A 26,481-nucleotide genomic window follows, 5' to 3' on the forward strand; every position below is an offset into this window, starting at 1 on the left:
AACAGTATTGTAAATAAATAGTTATGGATTACTTCTAAGTACCTGTTTCACGCGGGTCTTCTCCCGGCACCCGGTTTTCCTTGTTATAAATTGGATGGATGAACGGGACGGACAGTGGGTGGATGACTTAAAAATGCAATATAAAACATGCGTGATGCTAAAATCACGCTTTTGCTTGAATTTCCTATGCAGCAATTAAGAACTACTGTACTTAGAAGATGTACATAGAAAAAATACGATTACACAAAAGAACAAGCCGCTTTCACCTTTTGAGTGGATGGTCCAACGATGGTCTATCACCATCCATCTGATTTCAATAACCGCTTATCAAATAAGGGTTGTGGTGATATGTCGCCAGTTAGATCACTCTTAATTTAATTTTTGTGTCTGTGCATTGCGGGGTGCCATAGAAAATGCAATTTGAGAGCAGAGTGTACACCATGAGACCCTTTAAAGAAAAATATGTCTTCTGAAAAAAGAGGCGCATCCTTTAGGAACTGGGGAAAGTATAATCATCGTATAGGAGCACTTCATGTAATAAAGTGAAAAACAAAATGTAAGCATATTATTATAAAAATATACTATAACTAATAATGAGCAATCAAATATGACACCAAGCATCACGGAAGTAAAAAATTACTGCTCCAATTGATCAGAATGTATGAGTGTGTGTGTGTGTGTGTTTGGGTGGGAGGGGGGGGGGGGTCATGTGCATATTTCATTGTGGGAACCATATGCTATAACAAAACTAAAAACCCCAAAAGTCTTGTATTTTGTTTGGTTACTTAATGGTTAAGGTTAGGGCTGGGTAGGGGTTGAGGTCGTCATTGTGCGGATCTGGGTTCTTCCCCTAGAAACGAATGGACGGTCCCCATAAAGATATGAATACAAACATGTGCGTGCGTGTTGTTTGCGTGTGTGGAGGTGTGTAGATTTATATATACAAATTATTTTAAATATTCACAGTATACAAATAACCGTGGTTTTCCTCGTACTCGTAGACAACTCGTAGATTAACTTCAGCGGTCCTTACATCCTGGTGTGAAAGAAATATTATCTTAGAGCGCATACCTACCGTCCCTTGCACATCTGAACTTGGAAACAAGGGGGAGTGCTCTATCTCGACAATAGCAGGCGATCTCTGATTATGGGAAAAGAGTAATCCTATCGCTGCCGATTTGCCAGCTTCGCCGACACTGGGAGCTATATATCTCTTTAGGAGAGAAGACTGAATTCAGTGGCTTCAATGCCTTTGACAGCGTCTACAATGTTCGCAATAACTGCTGTGCGCGATTAGCTACAGATGTGGAAAGGCTGGATTAAAAATAGGGTATTTGTCTTTTGTGGTACCTTTCAGATAGCTACTTAGCCGGCCACTGTTAGCATATGAAGCTGTATATGAATGCGTTATTATGCAAAAAGAAGATTTATTTTTAAGCAATGATTCATGCTTTCTTTCGCTCTTCTTGTCGCGTGAAATCACATCCATGCAACATTAATTGCCTTGCTTGCTTGTTAGCTAGCTAGTTAGCCAGCCATATCTATTTAATGTCCATAGGGGACGATAAAGAAAGGAATCTGGGGTCGCATCATTTTTTAGTCGACAGAAAGTTCTTTTTACTTCCGAGTACAGGTTGAAAACTCTGTCAATGGCTTCAAATTCGAGAGTATCTATTCTGGATTACTTTAACATTGTCTTTGAGGGGGAAAATGGAAAGATTGAATCGAATTGCAAGGCTTGTGGAACCAGGATTCAGGCGAAACGGTCAGTAACGTCCAACTTCGTTACGCATCTGAAGGTAAGGGCCAGGGAGGCTGGCGGTGCAATATTGTATGATTCACATAGATACATTACTGCAGCTGCAAGGGATCCTCGCCTAGAGTGCCGCTTGACACATGTCATTTTTTGCATCTTTCTTGGCATAGAGATCTGCGAATCTGCTGCTGACATGCTAACTACTTAGCTAGACAGACGCAACGTTCAACATTTTGTGCATGTATTCCGACAAGGATTGACACTGCGCTTCAGAATGCTTTAACATTATGTTATGGAAAAGATTGTTATCGTTGCGTTGTGATGCAATTAAGATACAGAATTTAAATAGCTGAAACTGTACAAATGTATTCCATTAGCAAATGAGCTTTACTCAAGTTACCGGTGTAATACTGAGCGTAAGACAGTTTCTAATCAGTTTGGAAATATCTCCCCCTTTAAAAGGACAGTGTCTGCTTGTAGCCTTTTTGTAATTTTAATCTATTCTTTGATGGCAATCGTAATTGTTATGTGTCTGTGCAGCATGTGTCTTACCGTCTATGACCACAAGTAAGGAAGTTTCATGTAGATCTGTAACAAATGTGTTTGGAAATATTATTATATTCTTAAATCTACTATCAATTGATATATTTTCACCTATTCTTTTCTCATGCTGTAGCGCAAGCATCAGGCCATGTATGATGAGTTTGTGAAGAAGAAGGATGTGAAGAGGGAGGCCTGTGCTTCAGGGACGGTCCAGCAGCTGCATGGAGGGGGCCGCTCTGAAGCCGCTAGGTCATGTCACGTTGGTGGCGTTGTGGCTAAGTTTGACCGAAACGACCCCCGTCAGTTGCTTATCACAGAGGCCATTGCCAAAATGATCATCCGGGATCTGCAGGCGGTGCAGATCGTTGAGAACGAGGGCTTTAGGGAGCTGCTGCAGTTGCTGGAGCCCAGGTACACCCCAGAAACTTGCCTCTACATCCAGAAGCAGCTCCTCCCAGGATATTCCTATCAGGTCCAGTTGGCCACTAAGCAATCTCTGATTGCAGCTGAATCGTGTAGCATCACACTGGACCTGTGGAAGGGGGGCGTGGCCAGCAGCCTGGGCGGCTACCTGGGAGTGACCTGCCACTTCATCACTGCCGATTGGCAGATCCAGTCCGCCCTTCTCGCATGCATACCCCTTGTCGGGAACCATACGGCCCAGCAGGTTCTGTCGGAGTGTGATGAGATCTCCCATGCCCATGGCATCATGGGGAAAGTCTTCCGGGTCGTGGCCGATGCCTCCCCCTCTGAGAGCCGCGCTATGTTCCGCCTGCCTGGCTTTTGTTTGCATGGTGGTGAGCAAGATGAGGAAGAGGAAGAGAGCAGCGATGAGGATGTCATGGTTGGAGAAGCTAGCGAGGCCGGAAGGGCAGGCGTGGTGGATAGCTCTCTGGACCTGTGTTTCGGCGCTCATCGCATTGACTGTTTTGCCCGTTCCTTAGGACTCTGTGTGCGTGAAGGCCTGCGTACCTCCCCTCAGCTCTCCATAGCCCTCACCAAAGCAGCATGCCTCTACAACTATGTGACGGCCACCGTGGCACCTGAGAAACTTGGCCAGGCTTATGGGACAGATGACCCAGTCATTAGGGATGCTCTCAACAGAGAGAGGGGCTGGAATTGCCAGCTGAAGACGGTACGACGCTTGCTGGAGTCGGCCGAGTTTCTAGAGGACGTGGTCGATCGGCATGACCTCACACTCACTAGCTTTGAGAAGGCGGTGTTGAGGGAGCTGGTGGAGGTCCTTGAACCGTTTGAAGAGGCCACGGATATGGTGCAAGGAGACAAGCATGTGTCTATTAGCCTAGCAGTACCATGTGTGCTGGGCCTACGCAAGCACCTCTCCGAGACGGCGACTCGTCAATGCACCGGCATTCTGGTGGGCCTAGCCCAGTCTCTGGACCGCAGACTGTCGGGCATCCTGGAGGACCCTCTGTATGTGACAGCCACTGCCCTGGACCCCCAGTTCAAGCTGACCTGGAGCAGCGACACTGAGAGGCACAGGCAGGTGCTGCTGAAGGAAGTGGCCAAGCACATCCAGGTGAGGAGTCCCCAGGAGCCCAGCCAAGAGCCCACACCACCGCCATCCAAGCGCAGCAAGCTCTTCTCCTTCATCAAGCAGCGTCCCGCCTCCCAGGCCAAGAGCATTGAGCAGGAGTTGGCGACGTATCTCCTTGAGGAGCCCACCGAAGAGGACTCGCTGCACTACTGGAAGCGAAAGGCTACTGACTTTCCCCAGCTATCCCAGGTGGCTAAGAAGGTGTTCACAGTACCAGCCACCACCACCCCAGTTGAGAACATTTTCAAGAATCTAGGGAAGATCCTCAGGCCTGAGAGGTGCAGGCTCTTGCCAAAAAACCTGGAGACTCTTATATATTTAAAGGCCAATTACCGGTTACTTTGGACTTAGATCAGGGCTGGAAGGCTTCCGGGTGACCAGTGCTAGGGCTGTGTTGGATGTGAGGAAGCGTCAGCATTTGTACTGTATCATTGTTCCTAGTTAATCTTCAAAGCACTGGCAGAAACACTATGACTCAACGCTACTTCACACTCTTTGTCACCTCTTGACTGGAATGGCTGTCAAAAAGTTAAAATATCCCAAAGAATACTAAATGCCTTTTTCTGTTAATTCATATATATTTATATACTCATGCGTTGTAGACGAAAAATAAGGTTTTGGTAGCTGAATTAGATTTTCTATTATTCTAACTGCAAATGTAGGTCCCGGTTTATATTCCGTTTCACAGTATTAAGAATCTGATTCTGGAAGCGCTTGAGTTTTATGGATGCCTCTGTAAAAACAAGCATTAATTTAAACAGGTAAATGATCTCTGAGGCTTTGGAATATTGCATATTAACAGATAATTGCTTTTAGCTACTTCCACTGGGACTTCTTGCTCTACCTCTACTAAACATTAGGTTCAAAGCATGTACACAGTTATGTTGAGAAGACGAATGGCCATTTTTCACCTTGAAATACTTTACGTTAGACTTAAAGAAATCCTTTGAGTTGCATATTGAATTTTAGGCTATGTTTTGTCATAAATTGCACATTTTTAAGTTTTTATTTAATGGAAAAAAATTGAAAAGACTGTTTGTTTGACATCAGTGATTAAGTGCTTTGCTGTTGAATTTCCCCTGCATTTTCCTCTTTTATCATAAAGTACTAGAGCTGAGTAAACATTGGAACCTTGCTAAATGTCTCTATCACCTTAATATTCCGTCCGTTTTGTGTGTAGATTAATAACAATGGGTGACAGTAATGTACTGTCTGGGGTCTTGCCCAGACAGAATACAGTCATTCATGGCTGATTGCAACAGTGTGTGAAGCCTCGCTGTGCAATTCCTTCCTCAGTTACCTGCTACAGCCCCCCATTACTCCTAAATGAATGACCTGATGACAGTCACTGGCATCCAAAACAATTTCAGTAGGCAACCTGGCTGTGTTTTTTAAAATGTATTTTAAGGACATTAAAGCATCTTTCTCATCCCTTCCCTCCCCACAAATGATCAAAATAAGGGTGTAAAATCAAGCAGAATCTTTGAGGCGCAGTGCAGTGTCACTGACAAAGCCCATCAAATCACAACTAAAGGATGTAACTTCTGAGTTACTTTGTTTTGCTCTTACAAAGATGTAAGATGATATTTGAACACAGGACAGGTTCTATGGTGATGGACACGCTCCCAACTGAGACACGGTCATTGCTTTAGAAATGTCAGATACTTTTAAAAAGTCGATACTATTTTTAATGTTTTTTTTTTTTTTATCTTAAAATAGTTATCCTATAACTAAATGAAAATTTTGTATAATTGAACCTTAAGACGTTACAAAGCTTAGTAGTTTTACGGCATCAGTTTGGGTTGTCAGGCCTTCCGTCTCATAGTAAAGGTACCCCCCCCCCCGGCCGGCACAAAGAGAAGCGACTCAGCTAATCTGCAGGAAGGGGAATGTGCTGCTACAGGGAAAGGTTTTATTAATAATGGAGGATGAGGTGTCTTACTACATTAATTGGAGAGTCTTTTTTTTTCATAAGACTCAAAGCGACTGGTAAATATTGGGGGAGAAAAAGGCCATCCTGTGTGTCTGAGTGGGCTTTTAAATTTCAAAGGGATTAGTACAAACAGACTGGTGACAAACATCCCGGCACCAAGGACCGGCAGCAGGAGGCCTGACGGACCCAGCATGCCTGTCACATGTGCTGTTATCCCACTGGTTAGATTCCATGACTGGCCATCTTAACATCTTATAAGCTGACAGTCAATTTCCATTGGTTTGCCCCCCCCCACACACCTAGGCAGCTGCAGGGCTGTGGATTTGATTTTTATATGTGCAGCTTCTGTTTATGTGTGGGTGCCTCTGAGTCCATGTACATTAGAAAGCCATGCAGTTAGGTGTGGTCTCTAAATTCCCCATAGTGCAGTGCACCCTCTGATGAACGGGTATCCTTACCAGTGTCCCCAGTCTTCAGAGGTGGACGTTTCAGACCCAGAAAGTAAAAATCCAAGCCAGGATTTTGTTTCAACCAATCAGTTGGGCATAAAAAGTCACAGTGCGAGTACTCAGCTGGCTGGTTGAAACAAAATCTTGGTCTGGATTTTGACTTTCTGGACCTGAAATGTCCACCGCTGCCAGTCTTGAACCTTCTGCTTCCTGGGATCAGTTCCAGGCTATATAACCTGTTATGGAAAATTATGTATATATACTTATATCAAGGCATGTTAAGTGGGCTTTAATGCAATTCCATGGTTATGCAGGTATATAGGAAATAGCGTTTCCACCAGGACCACAGTGCAACATACGAACTGCTAGTGACTGTACTTAAAGTGCAAAATGCAGATCAGGGACTAGGCACAATGAAAAAGAATTCTATGTAAATACAGCAACATAAAAGCAGTGGAATGGAATGAATAGATAATGTTACAGTACCTAATGTCAGTTGGCGGGGGGGGGTCTCAGGAATGGGTGTGAGGTAAGATGGGTACAGTGGGATATTTAATGTCCTGACAGCCTTTGGGAAGAAGCTGTTGCTGAACCTGGCAGAACTGCACCCTCTGGCAGAGGCCATGCCGGTGCAGTGTTTGGGGGAAATATCCGTTATGCAAAGGAGAGAGGTCCTGATGATTCTGTGTGCCGAACGCACAATCCGCTGCAGGGCCTTGAAACTCCCAAACCAGGCAGTGATGCAGTTGCTCAGGACGTTCCCTATAGTGCCTCTGTAGGATGTGGCGAGCCACTCCTCAGCCACTGCAGCATGTCAAGACACTGTTGTGCCTTCTTGACCAGGGTAGTGGTGTTGAGAATCCAGGTGAGGTCTTCCGCCAGGTGCGCTCCAAGAAATTTGGTGCCCCTGATTCTCTCTACCACAGATCCCTTGATGTTCGACGGGGAGTGGACAACCTGGGACTTCCTCTTCTGTTTTTGTCCACGTTGAAAGACGGATCGTTGCTTTTGCACCAGTCCATGAGCTACTGCACCTCAAGTCAGTATGCTGACTAATCATTACTACTGATGAGACCCTCTACTGTCATCAGAAAACGATGCTGGCGTTTGAGTCATGAGTCAGCAGAGTTAGCAGAGTTGGGCTGAGCACAAACATGATTTACAGCACGTGGTAAACAGCAGGGGAACACCATGCATACCATCTGCTGTCGTTAGCAGTTAGCAAGCCTGCAAGCAGGCTCCGCCAACTACTGGTCACTCACTAAGCCTGTTTTTCTGTCCGCTGCCATTTTGTGCCGTGCAGGAGAGCCGGCAGACTCTGGCCCCGATGCCTTTCCTTTCCCCACTTGTCAGCTCGTTCATTTCAGTTGCATGGAAACGACCTGCAACTGCGCAGAGCAGTAATTGCTTCTGATCTGAAATACTTGGCAGAGAGATGAGAATTGTAATTGTGTGGCGGCGGCCCTCCCTGCTCATTGCTCCAGCCTCTGCTCGTTACATCTGCACTGCAGTAGCAGCCGAGAACCCCCCCCCCCCCCCCCATCTCCCCTACAGCGCTGGCACACATGGGCAGATTGGAAATTCACAGATTGATTGCCTGTCTGGATCATCTCCCGGGTAGACAAAGGCACTGGGACTCAGGATGAGAGATCGTAGTACCAAGGAACCCTTTTTGATTGCTTTGATTTATATGTAGAACTCGCAGTGCCAACACAGGCTGAATTTATAAAATATCATCATCATAGTGACTGATTTCAGAATATAGATTGCTTCACACAGGTCTTGGTCTTGTTGCATTTGTTTGAGAACAGCATATTACTATGGAGGGAAATCCCGGACATTTTTCAAAAGGAATTGCAAATTGCATTTGCAATTGCGTTTTCCATATATGGACGCATAAAGTGTGACATAATTCAAATGAAATTGCAAATTTTGCATTACCGTTTGCTTTTCCGCTTTCGCGAACGAACACTGACTGCCACATTTCAAATGAAAAAGCAAAGGCCATTTGCAATTGCATTTCCCATGTCTTACAAGGGTCAGGGTTGGGTCTATACTGTGGGCGTGATTGTATGGGGAGTGACGTCACTCGCAGTAGACGACCACAAGAGGGGTGTGGAAGTTAGTTAATGACAAAAGTCGTTGATGAAAAAAACACGTTGAATTACACTTATCGAATAATCCAAAATTAAGTTCCAAAACATACGTATTTTAAAGTGCATGTTTATAATTCAACCACATGAATTCAGTTAATTTAATTTCGCCTCAAAATAAATTTCAAAAGAACAAATTCAGTTGAAAATATTCCATGTGTTTTATTCAAGCAGTAACATTCAGTCCTCTTATTTCTGCTTTACAATATTCAGTCCCGTTATTTTCGCTGTTTCAAATACGCTGCCACAATGTCAGTGGTTTAAAATACGGTCCAGCGAAAAAGCAAACGCTAATGGAAAATTTGCAATTGCATTTGAATTATGTCACACTTTATGCGTCCACATATGGAAAACGCAATTCCTTTTGAAAAATGTCCGGGATTTCCCTCCATATTTTACCCTGGTATAGTGTGAAGAAACCTGTGAATATTTCAAATGTGAACATCCATATCAAACAAAATATAAGGTCATATTTAAATAGATAGACCAAATAAACATAAATTCCATCAAATGTTAATGGTGGTTAGTGAGTTTGATTATTGTCAATAATATAAATGATTGTATTAGTATAAATTATTGATAATGATCACCGTCATCCTCATCATAATGTTTCTAAGGCTACACAGCTGTGTTTGTGTCATGTTCTGTTTATCAGTTGCATTCATATAGATCTGTATGCACTTCCTGTTTGTATATGTATATAATAGTTTACACGTTCATCTATGTATACATATTTATGTACTTTAGTAAGTAAACTTTTACCGTATAATTTTAGCAGCTCAACTTTTCAGAACACAAACTTTTCATTTGGTGTTTAAAAATCAAAGAAACCACAAATATGCCAAATATTTTGCTTATTTCTTTTAATTTGGAATATTTTGGGGTATAAATATCTCACTGTCCATCCAACCATCCATTTTCTATACCTGGTTGTCCTATGCAGCTATTAGAAAATATTTTCATATATTACATTCTTATTTGTGATTTATCACAAATTTTGAAGATAATATTAAAACTGAGACTCTGGTCTTCATCAAATGCAGACATTGCTATCTCAGGAGTTATATTTGCAGGGCTTGAAATTGCAGTACCGGAATATTCCAGCAGAGGGAAACCAAGCAGCATATCCTGCAAACACTTCTCTGGGAATTAAACATTTATAGTAGCCTTAAATACTGACGCACACTGTTGTTTCACAGGAGAGGGATTTGGAGTCCCAACTCTGCTCTCTGTGTGTTCTGCACTTTTTGTGTAATTTCCTTCCGCAGTTCAGAGTTATAATTAGACTAACTGGCATCTCTAAATTGACCCTATTGTGTGGGTGTGTACACCCCAGATGTGATTGTGCCCTGTGATTATTGGGATAGCCGCCCTGCCAAAGATAAACAGCCAGAAGATGGATATTACCTGTAATATGCAAAAAAACATGAAATTGGAATTAAAGTAATTTCAGCAGGCTGCAGGCCCTCACTTGTAATAAAAAAATTAAGCACAATTTAGTGCATAAAACAAAAAAAAATGATACTTGAGAGGTGACGTAGTTAGGGCTTTAATATTTAAATGATTTATTGGAGGGCAGGGAGAGGATAGAAACAAAGAGTGATTTTAAATTATGGCTTGTTTACAGGGCATCCTGTGACAATCTGGGCTGCAAACAATCAAACAGCTACATCAAAACCCACATCCCACAAGGGAGGCGGATGGATGCTATTAACCTTGACACTAGTGTGTGTGTGTGTGTGTGTGTGTGTGTGTGAGAGAGACAATTTGTGCTCCGTGGAGAGACTTGCATCACGCTGTATAAGATCAAACAGGACTCAGTATAAAACTTTTATTATGAATTCTCAAACAAGAAATCCAAAGAATATAGTACATTAAGTATTAAAAAAAAATCCTAGCATCATGTTGTGCGCTTTTATAGGATTTGGCTGTTACATCCCCCAGCAGCTATGCTAAGTCCATGTTTCACGTTAAATACTAAAGGCTATTAAAGCAGGCTGCTCGCCCTACCACCACCTTACCACATACCACTGCGAACCCAAGGTTTTGATTCAAACAAAGATGTTTCGGATACACTTTTCCAAATCACCAGTAAACACAAGAAAATATCGCAATACTTCACATTTGCAAGCAGAGTTCTTGGTAATTACAGCTCATATTTTTCCCCCTCCAACAGTAACCCAGCTTACATTGGCTCCCTGTCCCGACAACACAATGCTACATACCTTTCCAACACTATTCTACGGCTGGATCTTTGCTCATTACCCAGCTGCCGGCCCCACAAACCCTCCTTTAGCTTAACAAGAGACTCATGCGTACTTTGTCACCCTTAGTGGCACGTTTCCAAGGTATACGCTTTCAAAAGCTGAAGTTCAGCATCAAGAGAAGTGGCAGGAAAAGGTAAAAAATGACACTGAAATTTCGTTTATTTTGTTCAAAAGTGCCAGAGAGTCTTAAACCTAACAACGTCCAGTTTCACACCAAACTATATGCATAATTTGGATTTCCACAGTCAAGCTGTGTATACTGCACTTAAAGTAAAGCAAACGCTGAAGTGAGACCATTTCTGTTTTTAGGTATTACCAGTAATGGAACCATTAATGGAAACCTTGTCTAACCTGTGACTTGCTTGCAAAGTACAATAGCACCATCCCAGGCAAAGAGCAGCATTGACCTATGTTTCAGTTTGTAAGTGTTGCTAACAGTATGTGTGTATGTATATATATTAAATATATAAATACACAGTGTGTCCAGTACGTGTGTCTCAGCGGATGTGGGCCATCTCCTCCAGGAAGGGCGTCTTCATGCAGCCAGTGCACAGCTGGTCCATCCACAGTGGAGCTTCGTGCTGTAAAGGTGTGCGGCGAGGGTAGAAGGTGTAGGACAGGTCGTAATTCAGCAGGCAGCTGATGGATGCCATGTAGAGGTCAGAGAAGCGGCACAGGCGGCGCGAGAAGTACGTGGGGTTGTGGCAGGTGCGGAAGATGCTGCCAAACTGAGGGTTGAACAGGTTCTTGGTCACGGCCCTGTGAAGAGAGGAGTCGACGGGGTTTTTTTTTTCTTTCCCCCCTACCTTCGTAGGTGGTGAGCCCAGGAAATGGGACAGACCGAAGTCAGGAAGAGGTGCGTGAAGACGGAAGCATTAACTCACCGCAGCTCCTCCCTCTCCTTCAGCCAGTCCTGGAGAACCTTCTTGGACTCAGGATCACGATGCAGCTAAGAGCAGGCAGAGGTGAGGCAAAAGCAGCATTAGATTTCTGAAACTGCTCTCGAATCAATTAAACAGGGATACGACCAAGGATACCGAAAGACCAACAGACTTAGGCTTACGGGCCTGTAGGTTAAAAGGCGAGCAACACGGTTACTGAGTGACGGCAGCAAAGCACCTGCATGCGTTCCAGGAGCCCGGTGAGAGCCTGCAGCCAGGTCAGGCTCTGAGCATACTGCTCTGTGTTCACCACCTTCGTCTCCATCTCCAGCTCAGGAACAATGGCCCCAGTCCGCCAGCCGTGCCGGAGCATCAGGTCCTGGGTAGGGGAGAGAAATGAAGACATTAACTCAGCAGACACTATTATCTAAAGCAACACATAGTTGAGAAAGCAGTGTCAGCCAGTTAGAGCGACTGCGGTTACGGGCCTCGCTCAAGAGCCCGGCAGTGAAACTCTGCTGAAGCCGGCGAGCTGCTGATTATGGGCGCAGCATCACGACCAAGTGTCATCGTCACACACACATACCTGCAACACCCAACCCTACAACTCACTAGACACAAATCAATTCCACCCAAATTCCTCACTTTCTGTCCTTCCTACTGGTGCCTGAAAAGGTGATGCAGTGGCTTTATTAAGTTTGGATAATGATGATTATGTATGATTACTTAGGTAGACAATGTGCAATTTACCTGAAATTTAGTTCTGATTCACTTTTGAATCCCCTTTTATCCAGTTGTACTTTGGACGCTGAATATTTACTTTGGGAAGCAGAACTGTACCGCACATTACTAACAGTATTTTTTAAAGAACCTAGTTATATTCTTACAATCAATTTAACTGCTCTTCATAATAATAATTACTGCTTTCCAGACACGGCTCCTTTGGTAGCACTGCTAAGCATAATTTCAGTTTAATATTCCACTTCCATCAGTCCTCTTCTGACATTATCAGAGTTTCCCCAGGGGTTAAGAACTTATCTCAATTTAGTTCCATTTTTGTGACCAAGTCCATTTAAAAAAAAAAATCTAATAGAATACATGGCACCATTTCCTAAGAAAATTAGGAGAATACTTTTAAGGGATATTGCAACAAAATTTAGCTCAGAGAGTGTTTTCGCTATGACCTCAAATAACTTGGGCAAACAGAGAGATCGATGCGGCTTGGAAACAAGGCGGAACATTTCAAACACTCCAGCCCAGATGAGGTGCACAGGGCATCTACCAAATCTATTTTTAAACTTCAGTGTTTGTTTTAAGATACTGCCAGACCAATACAGAGGGACCTGGACAGCTGAGAAAGCCTTGCTAATAATGCAAAGTGAAAGTATTTTATGGGACACAGGAAATAACCTGGAGTTTCCAGGGATCCCATAAAATGGTCTGGATGATATTTTCCCCAAAAGAGGCACATGTCAGACGACACAGGTTGAGAAGCTCGACACATGGACACGTGTCCGTATGAGTCATAGTAAAACAGGCGGACAGAGCGGGAAATACACTTACTGCCAGGTCACTGTAAAGATGGTCCCCGAAATAGAATACCTTGGATCCCCTCCAACCAGTCAACCTCAAGAAATCAAACAGGTTTCCCTAACAAAAAAGGAACAAAAGAGGTTAACATTAGCCAGCCAGAAAAGGCATTACGCAAGTAAATATAAAATACAAAGCACAGTAAATTTGAGCTACTTTCATGAATGTATTCTAAAATTTAAAAATTTCCAAAAAATTACCCCAACCATTATTTTTAATTGTATGACATACATGCAACTGTACTCAAAAGTAGACAATTTCACACATCGTAGTATCAAACAGGGATATTCAGTAACATACTATGGGAATTTCACATACTTGTATGCATCTAAAATGAACCAGTTCTGTTTTTTATATACTTCTGAATTCTAAGGATTATACTCAAAGCACCCAAAATGTTTTTAAAAAGTCAAGTTTCTCAGTCCAGGAAAACTTAATGGGGGATGGAGAAAAATAAATGTGGTACACAGCCTATGAGAAATGTCCCCTAATGGCAAACAGATAAATGATTATAAACGGTGACAGCAATGCTCTTTCAATCACCTCCAAAAGCCTGCTGTTTCTATAATTCAAGCTCTGCAGCAGAACATGGCAACAGATATCCGATTGGTCAATGTGCTCGGTGATCAGGCCAATCAGGGAAAGCCACGGCAACAGAAAGGGGGAGGGGTGCATAACTGAATGTGCTGAAAAGTGGGAGCCAGTCTAAGGAATCAGGTTTGAAACATCAGCTGTTTTATTTACTGCTAAATAAATGCATGCTGGCCAAGTGAAGTAAACAGCTGGGGAAGTGTAGTAATTTTCAATGAAGTAACCATATAAATTATGAATAATTATAAATAATTTCATACTCACACACACACACACACACACACACACACACACACACACACACACACACACAAAGAATGCACTTTAACAAAGGTTACCCTCTGGGGAAACTTAAGCTGGCTTTTGCTCCCTAATTATGTCTGGCTGTTTCCAAATAAATTTGATGCCTTAAAAATAAATAAAACAAACCAATGACGGCTGTAAGTCGCAGAGGCTTGTCTGGCTTCCTAGACAGTAACTTACAAAGGGGAAAAGAAAACACACTTTATGCCACCCGGTGCTACGTGCAGGATGCACGCCTGCAGAAAAAGCCAAAGGGTGGGGTGACAGCAGGGCGGACACCCATCCACAGAGGAACAGCAGGCCTCATTCGGCGCCGTCAGGATGCACCCAGCCAAAGGAGGCCTGACATGCGATGATGTCGCTCATGCCACTGCCTGCTCCGTCTGTGACAATCTGCCTGAGGAATGTGTCACTCAGCCCGTGGCTCGTGGTGCTTAGCAGAAAGAGCGCTGGGCTCCTCCATGAAACAATCACAGCATTGAGAGACAGGAAGAGCCTTAAAGGATTCCTTCAAAAGCCAGGGGGGCTGGCAATTACTAACCACCATATAATCGTATTTAAAAACCAATACATTACTTAGTGGTTTCGCAACTTTTTGGTATCGACCAAAATTTGTCAAGCAACTCACAAAAACAAGTTGAAACAATGAACATGATTAAGAAACCATGAAATGGGATACAGAGGCATTTTGTATCAAATTAGATCCTTTCAAAGCTGCCTGTAAGGAAAACCTACTGTTAGAGGAAGGTTAAGAGGCTTCCATGGCAACCAGAATTACCAACAAGAACTATGAACAGCTGCAATAATAAGGAAAAAATAAAAGAACTCCACTAATCCAAGTGCTTCGAGACAGAATAGTCAAGGAATGCAAGCAAAAAGCTTTGAGGAAAGAGAAACGATCACGATTACTTGTTTCTCACAGCAAGAAAAGTTGGCAAAAAAAAAACTGACCAAACTACAGTAACCTGGGAGAGAAAATGAATCTTGGAGATATATAAAGAAAATGTGCGTCAACTGACAATGACACATGTTTACTCTGGCTGACAGCCAGCACCATTTCCACACACCAAAAAGGCGTAACGGACCAAATCCATACCTTGGGGAATACAGTGGTCCAAGTCATGGCAACGTGCAATGATAGCTACATGTACAACTGACTTCAGCTTCATATTCACCCTTGATCTCAGAACATTAACAAAATCCATATGTAGTGCTCCTAATCACTTACGAGACTGTGCTCAACAAACAAGGTAGAGAATTTTATAAGAGTGGTAAAGCAATTTTTAATTTATTTAAACAAATTTAAATTAAAATGCAAAATAAATGCATGTTTCAGAGAAGGTGAGGGAAACACTGGGTTGCCAGAGACAGACTGTAAAGCCTCATGTCATGAGATGCTTTGTGAGGACCAGCCACACCACAAGATCAAAGATAGCAGTTTGATGGATGACGCCGTCTGGCACCACAAGTGTTTGTCTAAAGCGAATCTTCTGCACAGATTGAGGAGGAGGAATCTCTGCCGGCAAAAGTACAATCAGCCGAAACCATGAAAAGTCCGGCACTCTCCGTAAATCAGCAATACTCAAATATTCAAAAACTGTTTTTTTAAATACACAAACTAGCAAACTACACAAAGGAAATAAAACATTTTATATGATTCTAATTGTGTTTGGTGCATGCTTCATAACCAGGATAAACCAAATCTCTTTTTTAATACAGTACTGCATTAACTGCATAAAAGTTTGAGCAAGATTAATTTTTTGTTAATTGCTGAAGAGAAAAATCAAACCCTCAGCCTCTTTTTGTATGTTTTTTTTTAGATTTTTAGATCAAGTGAAGAGAGGTGGTTTATGATTGTGGTCAAACTGAAGGAGCGTAACCTGTCCACTGTGAGTATCAATGCATGGATAAAACCACAAAAAAACATCTTTCTAAAGTTACCTATGGGAATTAATAAACCAGCAAAGGATGTAATCTTTTGAATTTTTTTTCTTATGCAATATCATAATAATAGTATTATGTACAGTACTCACAGAAAGTCTCGTCTTACAAAAATTCTATAAAAATGTTGCGAATTTATTGGTTTCATAACAAAAATCTGTTGACAAGCAATGTTTAACATGCCTGCCATACAGACACTGAATATAGAGTCAATTGTTTTGACCAACTCATTCAGTTTTGTTCTTGCCATTTTGCTATTAATTGCAATTGCAGTCGCTGGCTCTCAAAGCAACACCAAACACAAATGTTTGGTGTTAGGTTATTGCAAAGGTGTTACTAATTAAAAAGCACCAGATGAGACTGCTTGTCAATGATATATGTTATGATATAGCTCTTTTAGAACTATAATTTGTGTTTAATTTATTATTGCTTGAAATTAATGTTTTACTTAAAACTGCTGGTTGTTTCTAATGTGATATAGGTTTTGTAAACAAATGAATAAAAGTAATGATTTTAAACAAATCAATTTAATATTTTACGGAATCAAGCAAGCGTCCCAAGCCTCTCTTTGAAGCCTGTATAATATACTCAGGTTGCCCTTTATTTTTGTGCAACACAAATAAAGGGGGGGGGGGGGGTGGTCGGGGGGGCTGATGCTGCACCTAGCTATAAATTCTGACCCTTGCAGTTCCCCACAGGGCAAGGAGTTCAACACTCTACAGGGTGCCGTCTTCTGATGTCAGCATGATTATTGGTTCTCTTTGTTCTACGGCATTACAGAAGGGGTTCGCGTCACAGCTGCTAATAAATGTCTTTATATTGTGGTAAGCCGTTACATATCAGCCAGGACACCAAACTTTAAGATCACTGATCCTTCAATTCCAAACCGAATCATCTAATTTGGGGTCATTGTGATCTCGAGCTTATTACAGAACGTACAGAGCAGGGAGGACTAAGGCAAGAGGTATGATCACAGGCAGGGAATCAAGCTCTCAATCCGGCTGAAGGCGGACTTGTTTGTTTGTCTACGTGGTCAGAATGGCTGAGCCACGTACCCTACGGTATACCTTAACGCCGTAGCCCGAGGCCTGAAGTTACTTTTCTGAGGAGTTGCACGGTCTGACATGGCTACCCACGATGCAGACTATGCAGAATTATGAATCAGCTGTGAGGTTACAACCTTACCTACAGAGCTAAAGTCCCAGCCATTGTGAGGGGACAGAGATTCAAGTCAGTTGTAAACATTCCACTAATGAGCTTCATCTCTACGCTTCACACCCAATTGTGTTTACATCACGTTGTGTAGCTACTTCTCAGAGCCTTTGGAAGACTTGGTACTGGGCCACAAATGGGCCGGGGAACTTTCGGCCCCTCAACTCCCACCTTTGCTCCTCTGGCATGGAGGAGTAGCTGACGGTCATGGTCTCCCAACTCTGCCCACCTGTTTATAGATTTGGCCTTTGTCCAAACATTTGATTTTGTCCCACTGAAGGTCACCATTGCTGTCCAAACGCCTGAACGGCCTGCAAAACAAAAGCGAAAAAAAAGCCATGAGCACATTTTTACTTTCTGTGTCGTGTCGACATGATCTAAATTATCGCAGAAGAGTACAAGTACAATCCTGTGCCACCAAAATCCAGTTACGCATCCCGTATTGCTGAAAAGCTTATCAAATCTGATAACTACAGTGCACATGCAGACGGTTAAAAAATATAGATATACACTTAAACACTCATGAGCATGGGTAAGCATAAGAATGCTGGAGGTACTGTTTACAAACATCACAACTTCTCAGCATTACTGTGAAAGGCAAGAAACTTACTTTACACAATCATTGAAGAAGTGCGGTTTGTCGGCCTGAACTATAATCACGTCAAAGAAATCCCTCCAGTCCTTTCCAACCATGTACTTCATGCCTTTGTCCCTTTGATTGGAGGCACAAAGAATTTACACATATTTCAAAAATACTTGTAAAACGTAAACAGTCAAACTTAAAAAGTAAAAACGCCGATCCCTATTAAGTTTCAATTAGCAGGAGAACTCAGTGGTGACACTTGAGTGTTTTCTTAGCCGAAACACAAAAACCAGATATTTTACCTGAAAGTGTCACACGATTGCTGAGAGTGATAGCACCTTCAGTGGGGGGGGGGGAGACACTCACACAAAGCTAAAGGGGCTGTTGGTGATGAGGAAGAGCTTCTTGCCGTTGCTGACCAGCCGGTGGAGGACGGCGTAGGTCTCGTCTCCTCGCAGGATGTACTTTTCTGAGATGGAGGAACACAGCAGACTAAGGACACAATCTGCAATATCATTATGGCAAATCGCCTGCTCTAGCTGAGTGTGTCAGTCAAAGAAAAACAGTCCCCTTGAAGAAGGTAACCATTTAGGCCAAAGGAAGTAAATCACTGGGAGAAAATGGAGGGGAGACGGTGTTAAATTATCTTACCAATAACACTACAGCCTTAATGGGATTATGGATCACGGACTTTGAGCAGGTCTGTATAGTTAACCATGTTTCAGCATACATTTGAAATTCAGTGGGTGCGCACACATACCAGCACGACTTACCCAGTGATTAGGAAAGCAAAGGGGCAACATTAATATTGGGGGGGAGGGATCTGGCGTTCAAACAACATCATTCACAATTTTTCCCTCCAATAAATATTTAGAAAGTGTATTCATTATTTAAAATGCTGTTACCACAGTACAGACTCTCACAATGACAGTCGAACAGCAAACTCAAACAAAGATCCCTGAAGTCCAGCCCTTGCTAGAGTTTTGTAGCATTACTCATCAAGTGTTATTTGTCTTGGGTATCACCACAGCACCATGACTGGGTTTACAAAGCGCTAGAGGAACATTCTGACTGGCGAGGAGAAACTGGAGCTGCTTAAGAATGCAATCAGGAGGATGCAGTTGCTGCAGGGACATCATATGAGAAGCTGTGGCTGCTTTGCAAGATCAGGATACAAAGTGGGCTATTTAGAGAAACTGTGACAATTATGGAATCTGCCAAGGCTGCAGAGAAGTGGCAAACTCTCCCTGAGCCTTTGCTATATGCTTTAGATCATGTGTTACAATCTTTCCTTTTACTGTACTTCTCAGTACAGGCATTTCATGGCACTTACCCTGAAAAGGTCGCTGTGTGGCGGCTTTTCGCTGCAACTCCCAAATTAGATTACTAATTAGAGGACTGATTGGCTGAAGAGTCCTCACACCTGGGTTTGAACAGCTGACCTAAAGGTTACCCCAAAAACCTGCACACACACCCGCCCTTTGCGGGTAAGATTGGCCACGCCTGCACTAGAATGTACTGCATCTAAAGACTGTTCCACAGTCCACTTTTTCTGGCACTGGTTTTAACCTTAAGCTGCTGGGTATTATCTGTTCTGTATAATAATCACGGTGACCCTGCACTGGACAACTGATTAAGGGTGGACGGGTGAAACACTGTATATTATAGCTTAGACAAACCACACAGTAAGGTTCTGTTCCCAACTGACATTTACAGTGTATAGCTGACAAAGCTGCGGGAAAGAGCAGCACAGACAGGGCCTGACTCACCCAGGTCCTGCATGATCCACTTGTACATGTAGCCTTTAATGTGTACCATTCCTACAGCATCCTGGAAGATAAAAGTCATTAAGACCACTCAGTAAGTGAATAAAGTCTGCGTTGTGGGATTTCACGGCTTCAGTAGAAAACGAAAACCTGAGCAGGCGGGAAGGAAAATTATAGCTACATAAAATATCAATTTCAAATTAAAAATGACTGTTGTAAAATTTTTAAAGTGTAACACAATTTTAGCTGAACAAGCAGTTTTGTTGTCACTGTTCTTTCCCAAGCCCAGCACATGTAAGCAGTGCCAGCGCTTCCCCACCGTCCGCGTTTATAAACATTAGAAAAATAGCCTTAGTTCCAGGAAATTCTTTCCAGATTTCCTTGCGCTCACGCCCAGCCTTGCAATTTTTGATACGGGGGCCAGAACAAGTTTGCGTGTGTAATCAGACGTGGCATCTACACAGACTAAGTTTTGGTGAGATTATAGCGGAGCTGGAACACAACGTTCCGCTCGCAGCGGCCGGCTGAGCAAACACGGCTCGGACAGACCGCCGCGGCTCGGACAGACCGCCGCGGCTCGGACAGACCGCCGCGGCTCGGACAGACCGCCGCGGCTCGGACAGACCGCCGCGGCTCGGACAGACCGCCGCGGCTGGCTTAGACCCTGCTCACTGCTCGCATGGATGCCGCACGCGGGGAGGTTCCCTTCTTCGCGGCCAGGAAAAAGCAGAATTGAAAGTGGAGACTTCAGCTGCCTTGGCGCTCAAACTACCAGATCAGGAAGGACAAAGACGCTCTTTCACCCCATACGCAAAAGAAAACGGCTATTTGTCGTGGCCTGACATTAAATGGAGAGAGAGTACCACCAACAGATTAGCAGTTTGAGAAACAAAGCGTTACAAATAAAGTAAAAAGCCGGCAGAGTAATGGAACATTTAAATCGAGCTAAGTTTCTTAGTAAACTAGACATGTGATTGTGGCAGCTGAACGAACAGATTACTAATATTTAAAAATTATAAAGAACGTTCTTTGTGGTAGGAGGAGTGAGGGTTTTAAGTAAATAAATTGCAACTGAAGTTGTAAGAGAAGTTTAGTAGTGAAAGTCAGTCTGCTTTCCCCTTTTCTTCCCTGTTCTTTCACATTTGTCGGCGTGACTTCCGAGTGAAACAATTAACACAAGGTTCATGGAGACCCAGGAAGGACACAGCCCCTCACAGTCTGATGAATACGAATGCACTCACAGACACGTCCTTGTAGAGGTGCACAGGATCATAGTCTATGTCATTGGTGATGAAGTAGTCATTGGCAACGGCAAGGAGAGTCATTTCTGGGATGGAGAACACATCCATAAATTGCTTCATTTTAGGGCCCTGAAGAGAGAAAGAAGCAAATGTGCAATGAGCAGAAAGGAGTCATAAATAAGAGACTCAATGTAACATAGCAATTTTTAAAGGATTTGCAGCAGTGTAACATTGTGCCTTCCTGGAGAACGGTGGGAATAGGCGCAATGAATAGAAAAAAACATTTCAGTTATAATGCAAGGACAGGGAAGCGAGGAAAAACACAGTCACATTTCCGAAGTCGTACCGAGTCGTATGAATTCATAAGCAAGACACACACACAAAAAAAAAAAAAAACGCTGCATAAAATAAACATTTGGTCCATTTGGCTGACTGACAATGCCAGTCAACTCTTACACATACAAATTCCTGCTTGTTTGTAGAAAGAGCTATGACAATGACATTCTGAATGACCAGAGGACATGAGAGCCCTTTCCTCCCTAGGAAAGCCTTACAAATAAGAATTTAAGCAAGAACTTTGAGCCACTTAATGTGGAGAGTTTAAATATGTAACCTGGCAACAGAGATTTTTTGTGGTTTTTCTAAAGAATTCTGGGTGTGTTCAGCAAAGACAACATTTCCATCTGTCAATGAATGAATGTCTTACTTGTCATTGTGGGAGATTTGTCAGACAAGGCATTTTTAGAATGTATTGGTTTATAATGGATCAATAAAAAGCAGGGGCAGGAACAAAGCAAATAATGCAACAAATTAATAATAATAGTAATCAGAAGAATTCAATGTGAGAATCCGCATACTTTATTTCCAGGTTGGGAACAATTAAAACGCTAACAAACTTTTACGCGCATGGAGAAGTTGTATATGAAGTTAAACGGAGGCTGACTAAAGGAAAAAAACCCCACCCACAATGATCGACAGATTTAATCACGACGGCCAACTTGCCTTGCCGTAGAAGCCGCTGACTTGGTGAAGAGGAACGTGATGCGTGCCATCATAGAGCCGCAGAACTTCCTCATCAGAAAGCGGACTTAACCCTCTGTGCAGAGACCGGGGATGGAGGAAAAAAAAAATGTTGAATGGTTATAAAGCAGGCAATGGTAGAGAAGAACAAAACATTTCATCTCCACTGGTATTTTGTGTGTGTAATTAAATTATATTAGCATTTGCCAATATGGTCCTCAGGGACCCACAGACAGTCCAAGTTTTGTGGACTATCTGGTAGGGAGCTTGGATGGAGCAAAAACATGGACAATCTGTGGGTCTTCAACCAACCAGTTGAGTATAAAGAGTCACAGTAACAGAGTACTCAGCCGGTTGGTTGAAACAAAACCTCGGTCTGGATTTGTACTCTCTGGACCTGAAATCTCCACCACTGACTAGTATAGATCACGTGGCGTCTCTTGACTAGGCAGAATATTGCCTTCAAAATAAAATTTACTTGTATTATGATTTGCCATTTATTTATTTGCCATTTATACAGGTACGGGAGCACAAGAATTCTTATTTTGACAAATTCCATCTTGCTCTCCTTGAGACACACATATACAGGCTTGGGGTGAGAGAGAAGGTCAGACAGTTACTTAGCACCCTGGAGCTGTTTTTGGATTACGGGCCGTGGGAAGGGCCCAACAATGGTACAATTACTCTGCTGGCCGCAGGATTCTAACGGGTGCCTTACTGGACAAGGGTAAAGATTCCTAACTTGCAGAGCCACACATTACCCCAAAACCATTGGAGTAAAATGTGAATGCGGAACCCCACTACCAAAACGGACGCAGTGAAGATTCCTGCATTTGGGAAATCTGCAGGGGTCAGAACAGCAGCAACGGAGTGGTGTTTCACTGAGTCACAGTGTGACTAAGGGCGCCGGGGGACGTGACTCGACGCACATGCAGCCTTTCTGCGTCAGTTATTTCTGCGGTGGACCTGTTGTCCACTGACCTGTACACTGTCCCCGGCTGGATGTAATGGAAAGCATCTATTTTCATCAAGAGCCCCTGCAGAAGAAAATGTGCATTCATTATTTGAATGGACAAACTAGTTTAAGCATTATATTAAAAGTGGCCCACATTAACAGTTATGGTGATGGCATAATTTCAATCTTTAAAGAAGGCTCACCCGTACATACTAATGTGTGTCATGTCAGTTACCCAGATTCAAAGTTTCAAATGAGGATGTTGCTTAATCAACCAAGCAGTGTCTGCAATAAACAGAAAACAAACCGACTTACCTTCTGAATATCATAATGAAGGCCCCGTGCTGCAAAGTTGGGGATATAGTCATACTTGCTAATGTCCTGCGGATACTGATAAAGTAGGAAAATTCAGAATGTGACGTCATGGAACCTATCTACAGCTCCAGGCTCTGCACTTCAACCAGTGATAAGACACGCAGGTTAGCGAATAACAGGGGGGTACGGCTAGGCTACATGTCAACCATCAATATACTGAAAGGTTGTATGAAAATGCATTGTTAGCCCTGCCCGGTAAGAAAACCCCGACCATCGCAGATTTCAAAAACATCTGGCTGTGCGATAGTGGAGCGCGTACCTTGTAGTGCTCGATGAGAAAGTCTCGAGCTTTGTTGTAGATCATGGCATCCAAAGCGCTGGAGTAGAGGGCAAGTGTATAGTCATAGTCGAACCCATAGATGTCCACCTCAGCCAAGTTGACCTCATTGTTGGCGTAAATGGTCGAGGGATTTAACAGGTTGCACACACCAGGAGGTATCAGGTCTGCGGGTAGGACGAGAACACATGCGTGAGAAAGAGCCCACCTGCATGGGCGCCAAGCTGCAGCAGGAATCTGCTGCTGGAAGATTAAGGGCCTTCGACTATCTCTACAGACACATCAGATATTGCAGAGATGGCGTGGGGACCTTCAGTCACTACATAAATACCACAGCATTTATAACATATTTCCGATAGACAGAAAACCACACACTGATGGGACAAGGGCAGAAAAATGTCCCACAGAGCAATGGTCTGCTTCCACTGTAAGCCATTTCACAGACAGGCCGAATACGCACATAAACAATACACCATGTCAAAAGAACACGATATGAGGTAAAGGCACTTGTTACTTTCAACTTTATTATAGATCACCATGGCTTAAAGGATCACTAGTTCAACAAAGCTTTAAACACACACACACACACACACACACACACACACTCCTTCGAATTAAAAACATTTGAAATATATGTGTTCATAATATTCTGTGAACTGCCCCAAATTGAACACTGTAAAATGTCATTACAAATCATATGAAACACCACATAAATGTCAGTCAATGTTAAATGTTATGGTAAGCATGCAGACTTTGGTATGAACTAGAAATGCTGCAAGTACTGTACATAAAAAGCATATACACACAGTCGTGAAATTAATCATGTTATTGCAGTTTGACTGGAGGGTATTAGAGAAAAATTGGTTTGAAGCAATTTTAGAGAAAAAAAATGCATACTTGAAAATTTGAGAGCTACATACAAGTAGCACTTGTTTTATAATTAAGAGTGTGTAATTCTGATACATCGTGCCAGTAAGGTAAATGCCATTATTCAAAAAAATAAAATAAAAAATTATAAACACATATTCTGTTTGAACTGCATCAATACACAGGGAAAAACATAACACTCAAGTTTCACGTTATCGTTCCCCAAATCTATGTTACAATTAAATTTCTAAAACTTCTTTAAAAATTCCAGATAGACTTGTGCAGAAGCACATTTTTTTAATCTTTTCCCCTAGATTAATTCCACGGGTTTAAATTCAACAAAAGATGTAAACAGATCTGCAGAGGTGTGTCACAAACCACCCACAAGTGTGCATATTGTACGGTACATGCTGATCCAGTAAGTTCCGGTTTTTTTGCAAGAATGCAACGTATTCTTCACTGCTTATTGCGCATGCAAAAGAAAAAAACAATCAACGACTTCACCAAATCTACGTAAGCAATGCTCACATTAGGGGCAGCAAAAGTCAACGAGACTGTGCATTTTGCCTCCTTAAGAACATTTATTTGATTTCCTTGCACCGACGAGCAAATGGCAGTATGGGGACGTGGCAGACAGACTACACAGGACCAGTGTCTTTGTAGTTAAAAGAGGATGTTTACTACTTTCTCCTGGTTTTCTAAGGTGATTGATTATTTGCAACGACAATCAGCGGAGACAAATCTTCAAGGCTCACCATGTAAATCCGTAGATAAACCAATTTAGTTGGAAAACGTAATTATCTTTTTAAAAGAAATGAATACAACAATATTGTTTTGATCCAAAAATGCACGGGAAGCGTTAGTATAGAACATCATATTACACGTTCTGAAAATTATGCAAATAGTATTTGATTAAAAAGGAAACGGGTTTAATTTTAATTGATCCGGTAAAACCTAACTGTTTCTTAGAAATCGAGATTTTTACCAAAATCATTTACACTATATGCACCATTTATTGCTTTGGTGTGGACAATAAAGAGGGATATCCTCGAACTATGTGCAAAATGTGATTTAGTGAGACGGATACAATATAGTTTCTAAAGCTTAACTCTTTAAGTTAAGGTACAAAAAAAGTACGTAGGGAATTTACACTAACGTTAGCAAACCACGGTAAGGCGACGCGGCTCTACTATAATACTGACATGTGTGCAAATGGCAAATATTACTGTCTTCAAATATACAAGGTGCAAAATACGATTTTTTCCCACGTACCGTGCACCAGCCGCTTCATTTCGTTATACCGAGCCCACAAGTAGATCTTTGGGTCGATCTTAGGAGCGGTGGAGGAAAATGAGCGTCCAGATGCACCGATGGACTCTTCGCCACGCTTCTTGCCCACGACATGGTGCCTATGAGCCGGAGAGGAAGACGACGGAGGAACGGACACTCCATTTGTACTTGGGTTCGACTCGCTGTTAGGGCCGTTTTTGCAACATTTCCCCCCATTGCTATCCAAACCACCAGAGGCCAGGCTTCCACACGCAAAAGCTTGAATTTTTGCATATCTTGACAAAGGCGTGGTCCCCCTACTTTTCTGCCACCACGCAGAGCCTAATTTTCCTAATTTCTTGCAGGACATTTTAAGTCAATATTCGAAAACTGACATAAAACTTGAAATCACACGTTGGAAATGATCTTTTCACCTACGTGACTCCACACCTTCCTTCTTTTGACTTAGCCAGTACTGAATGAATAATAGCAGCGGCAAAAACATTTACCCCCGCGGGGAAAATGACGGGCGCAAAAGAAAAAGACGACGTCAAACCAATGAAATAGAGGGAAGACCGTGACTGATTTTGATTTTGCCCAATAGTTGAAGGCCAATTTTCCAAGGCACTTGTGAATGTTTCAGAGGTATGTTTACATGTCGCTTTGCCCAATACGCGTCTTCGGTGTAAAATCCAGAATCTGTTTTAAGTTTTGTGATTGGCTAAATACGGTCCTGGTTTATGATTGCCTGCATGCGCTACGTGACTGCTGGAGAGTGTGGTCATCAGCTAGAAGTAACATTATGTTACGGAAATGATATTTTTGCATATATGAACCAAATTAGGATCGCGCTTGCACGTTATATACAAGCTGTTTTCCAAGTTGTGCGATTATTCAAAACAATGTATCCGTTCTTTCGATTTTAAAGACTAGATATTATTGAAATTATTT

The 26,481-nt window shown here is 42.6% G+C and overlaps 2 protein-coding genes across 3 annotated transcripts; one reads left to right on the top strand and one right to left on the bottom strand.

Moving 5' to 3' along the window:
• The first annotated feature begins 1,043 nt into the window (after positions 1 to 1,043).
• Positions 1,044 to 4,991, top strand: LOC111847769 (zinc finger BED domain-containing protein 4). 2 transcript variants are annotated; one of them, XM_023819246.2, is made up of 2 exons: positions 1,044 to 1,799; positions 2,433 to 4,991. In XM_023819246.2, the coding sequence occupies exons 1-2, from the start codon at positions 1,650 to 1,652 to the stop codon at positions 4,206 to 4,208; spliced, it is 1,926 nt and encodes a 641-aa protein (XP_023675014.2). In that variant the 5' UTR covers positions 1,044 to 1,649; the 3' UTR covers positions 4,209 to 4,991. The 2 variants fall into 2 exon arrangements, with proteins under 2 accessions (XP_023675014.2, XP_023675015.2); XM_023819247.2 differs by having other exon boundaries at positions 1,634 to 1,765.
• A 5,218-nt stretch (positions 4,992 to 10,209) lies between these two features.
• On the bottom strand, positions 10,210 to 26,062 carry nt5dc2 (5'-nucleotidase domain containing 2). The gene is made up of 14 exons (XM_023819320.2): positions 25,534 to 26,062; positions 23,377 to 23,561; positions 23,058 to 23,132; positions 22,769 to 22,824; positions 21,770 to 21,863; positions 20,768 to 20,896; positions 19,530 to 19,590; positions 18,127 to 18,229; positions 17,788 to 17,889; positions 17,407 to 17,488; positions 13,104 to 13,190; positions 11,779 to 11,919; positions 11,544 to 11,608; positions 10,210 to 11,418 (listed from the first exon to the last, which is right to left on the bottom strand). The coding sequence occupies exons 1-14, from the start codon at positions 25,898 to 25,900 to the stop codon at positions 11,157 to 11,159; spliced, it is 1,809 nt and encodes a 602-aa protein (XP_023675088.1). The 5' UTR covers positions 25,901 to 26,062; the 3' UTR covers positions 10,210 to 11,156.
• Positions 26,063 to 26,481: the final 419 nt, after the last annotated feature.

The sequence above is a fragment of the Paramormyrops kingsleyae genome, chromosome 6 (assembly GCF_048594095.1).
Source record: "Paramormyrops kingsleyae isolate MSU_618 chromosome 6, PKINGS_0.4, whole genome shotgun sequence".
In the NCBI taxonomy this organism is placed as follows: Eukaryota; Metazoa; Chordata; class Actinopteri; order Osteoglossiformes; family Mormyridae; genus Paramormyrops; species Paramormyrops kingsleyae.

Coding starts and splice junctions, on each gene's coding strand:
- nt5dc2 (XM_023819320.2), bottom strand. CDS start 25,900: ATGTCCTGCAAGAAATTAGGAAAATTAGGCTCTGCGTGGTGGCAGAAA. Junction 23,133..23,376: donor TTCTCATCGAGCACTACAAG/GTACGCGCTCCA, acceptor CTACTTTATCAG/TATCCGCAGGACATTAGCAA. Junction 21,864..22,768: donor CAGCCGGGGACAGTGTACAG/GTCAGTGGACAA, acceptor GTCTCTGCACAG/AGGGTTAAGTCCGCTTTCTG.
- LOC111847769 (XM_023819246.2), top strand. CDS start 1,650: ATGGCTTCAAATTCGAGAGTATCTATTCTGGATTACTTTAACATTGTC. Junction 1,800..2,432: donor ACTTCGTTACGCATCTGAAG/GTAAGGGCCAGG, acceptor CTCATGCTGTAG/CGCAAGCATCAGGCCATGTA.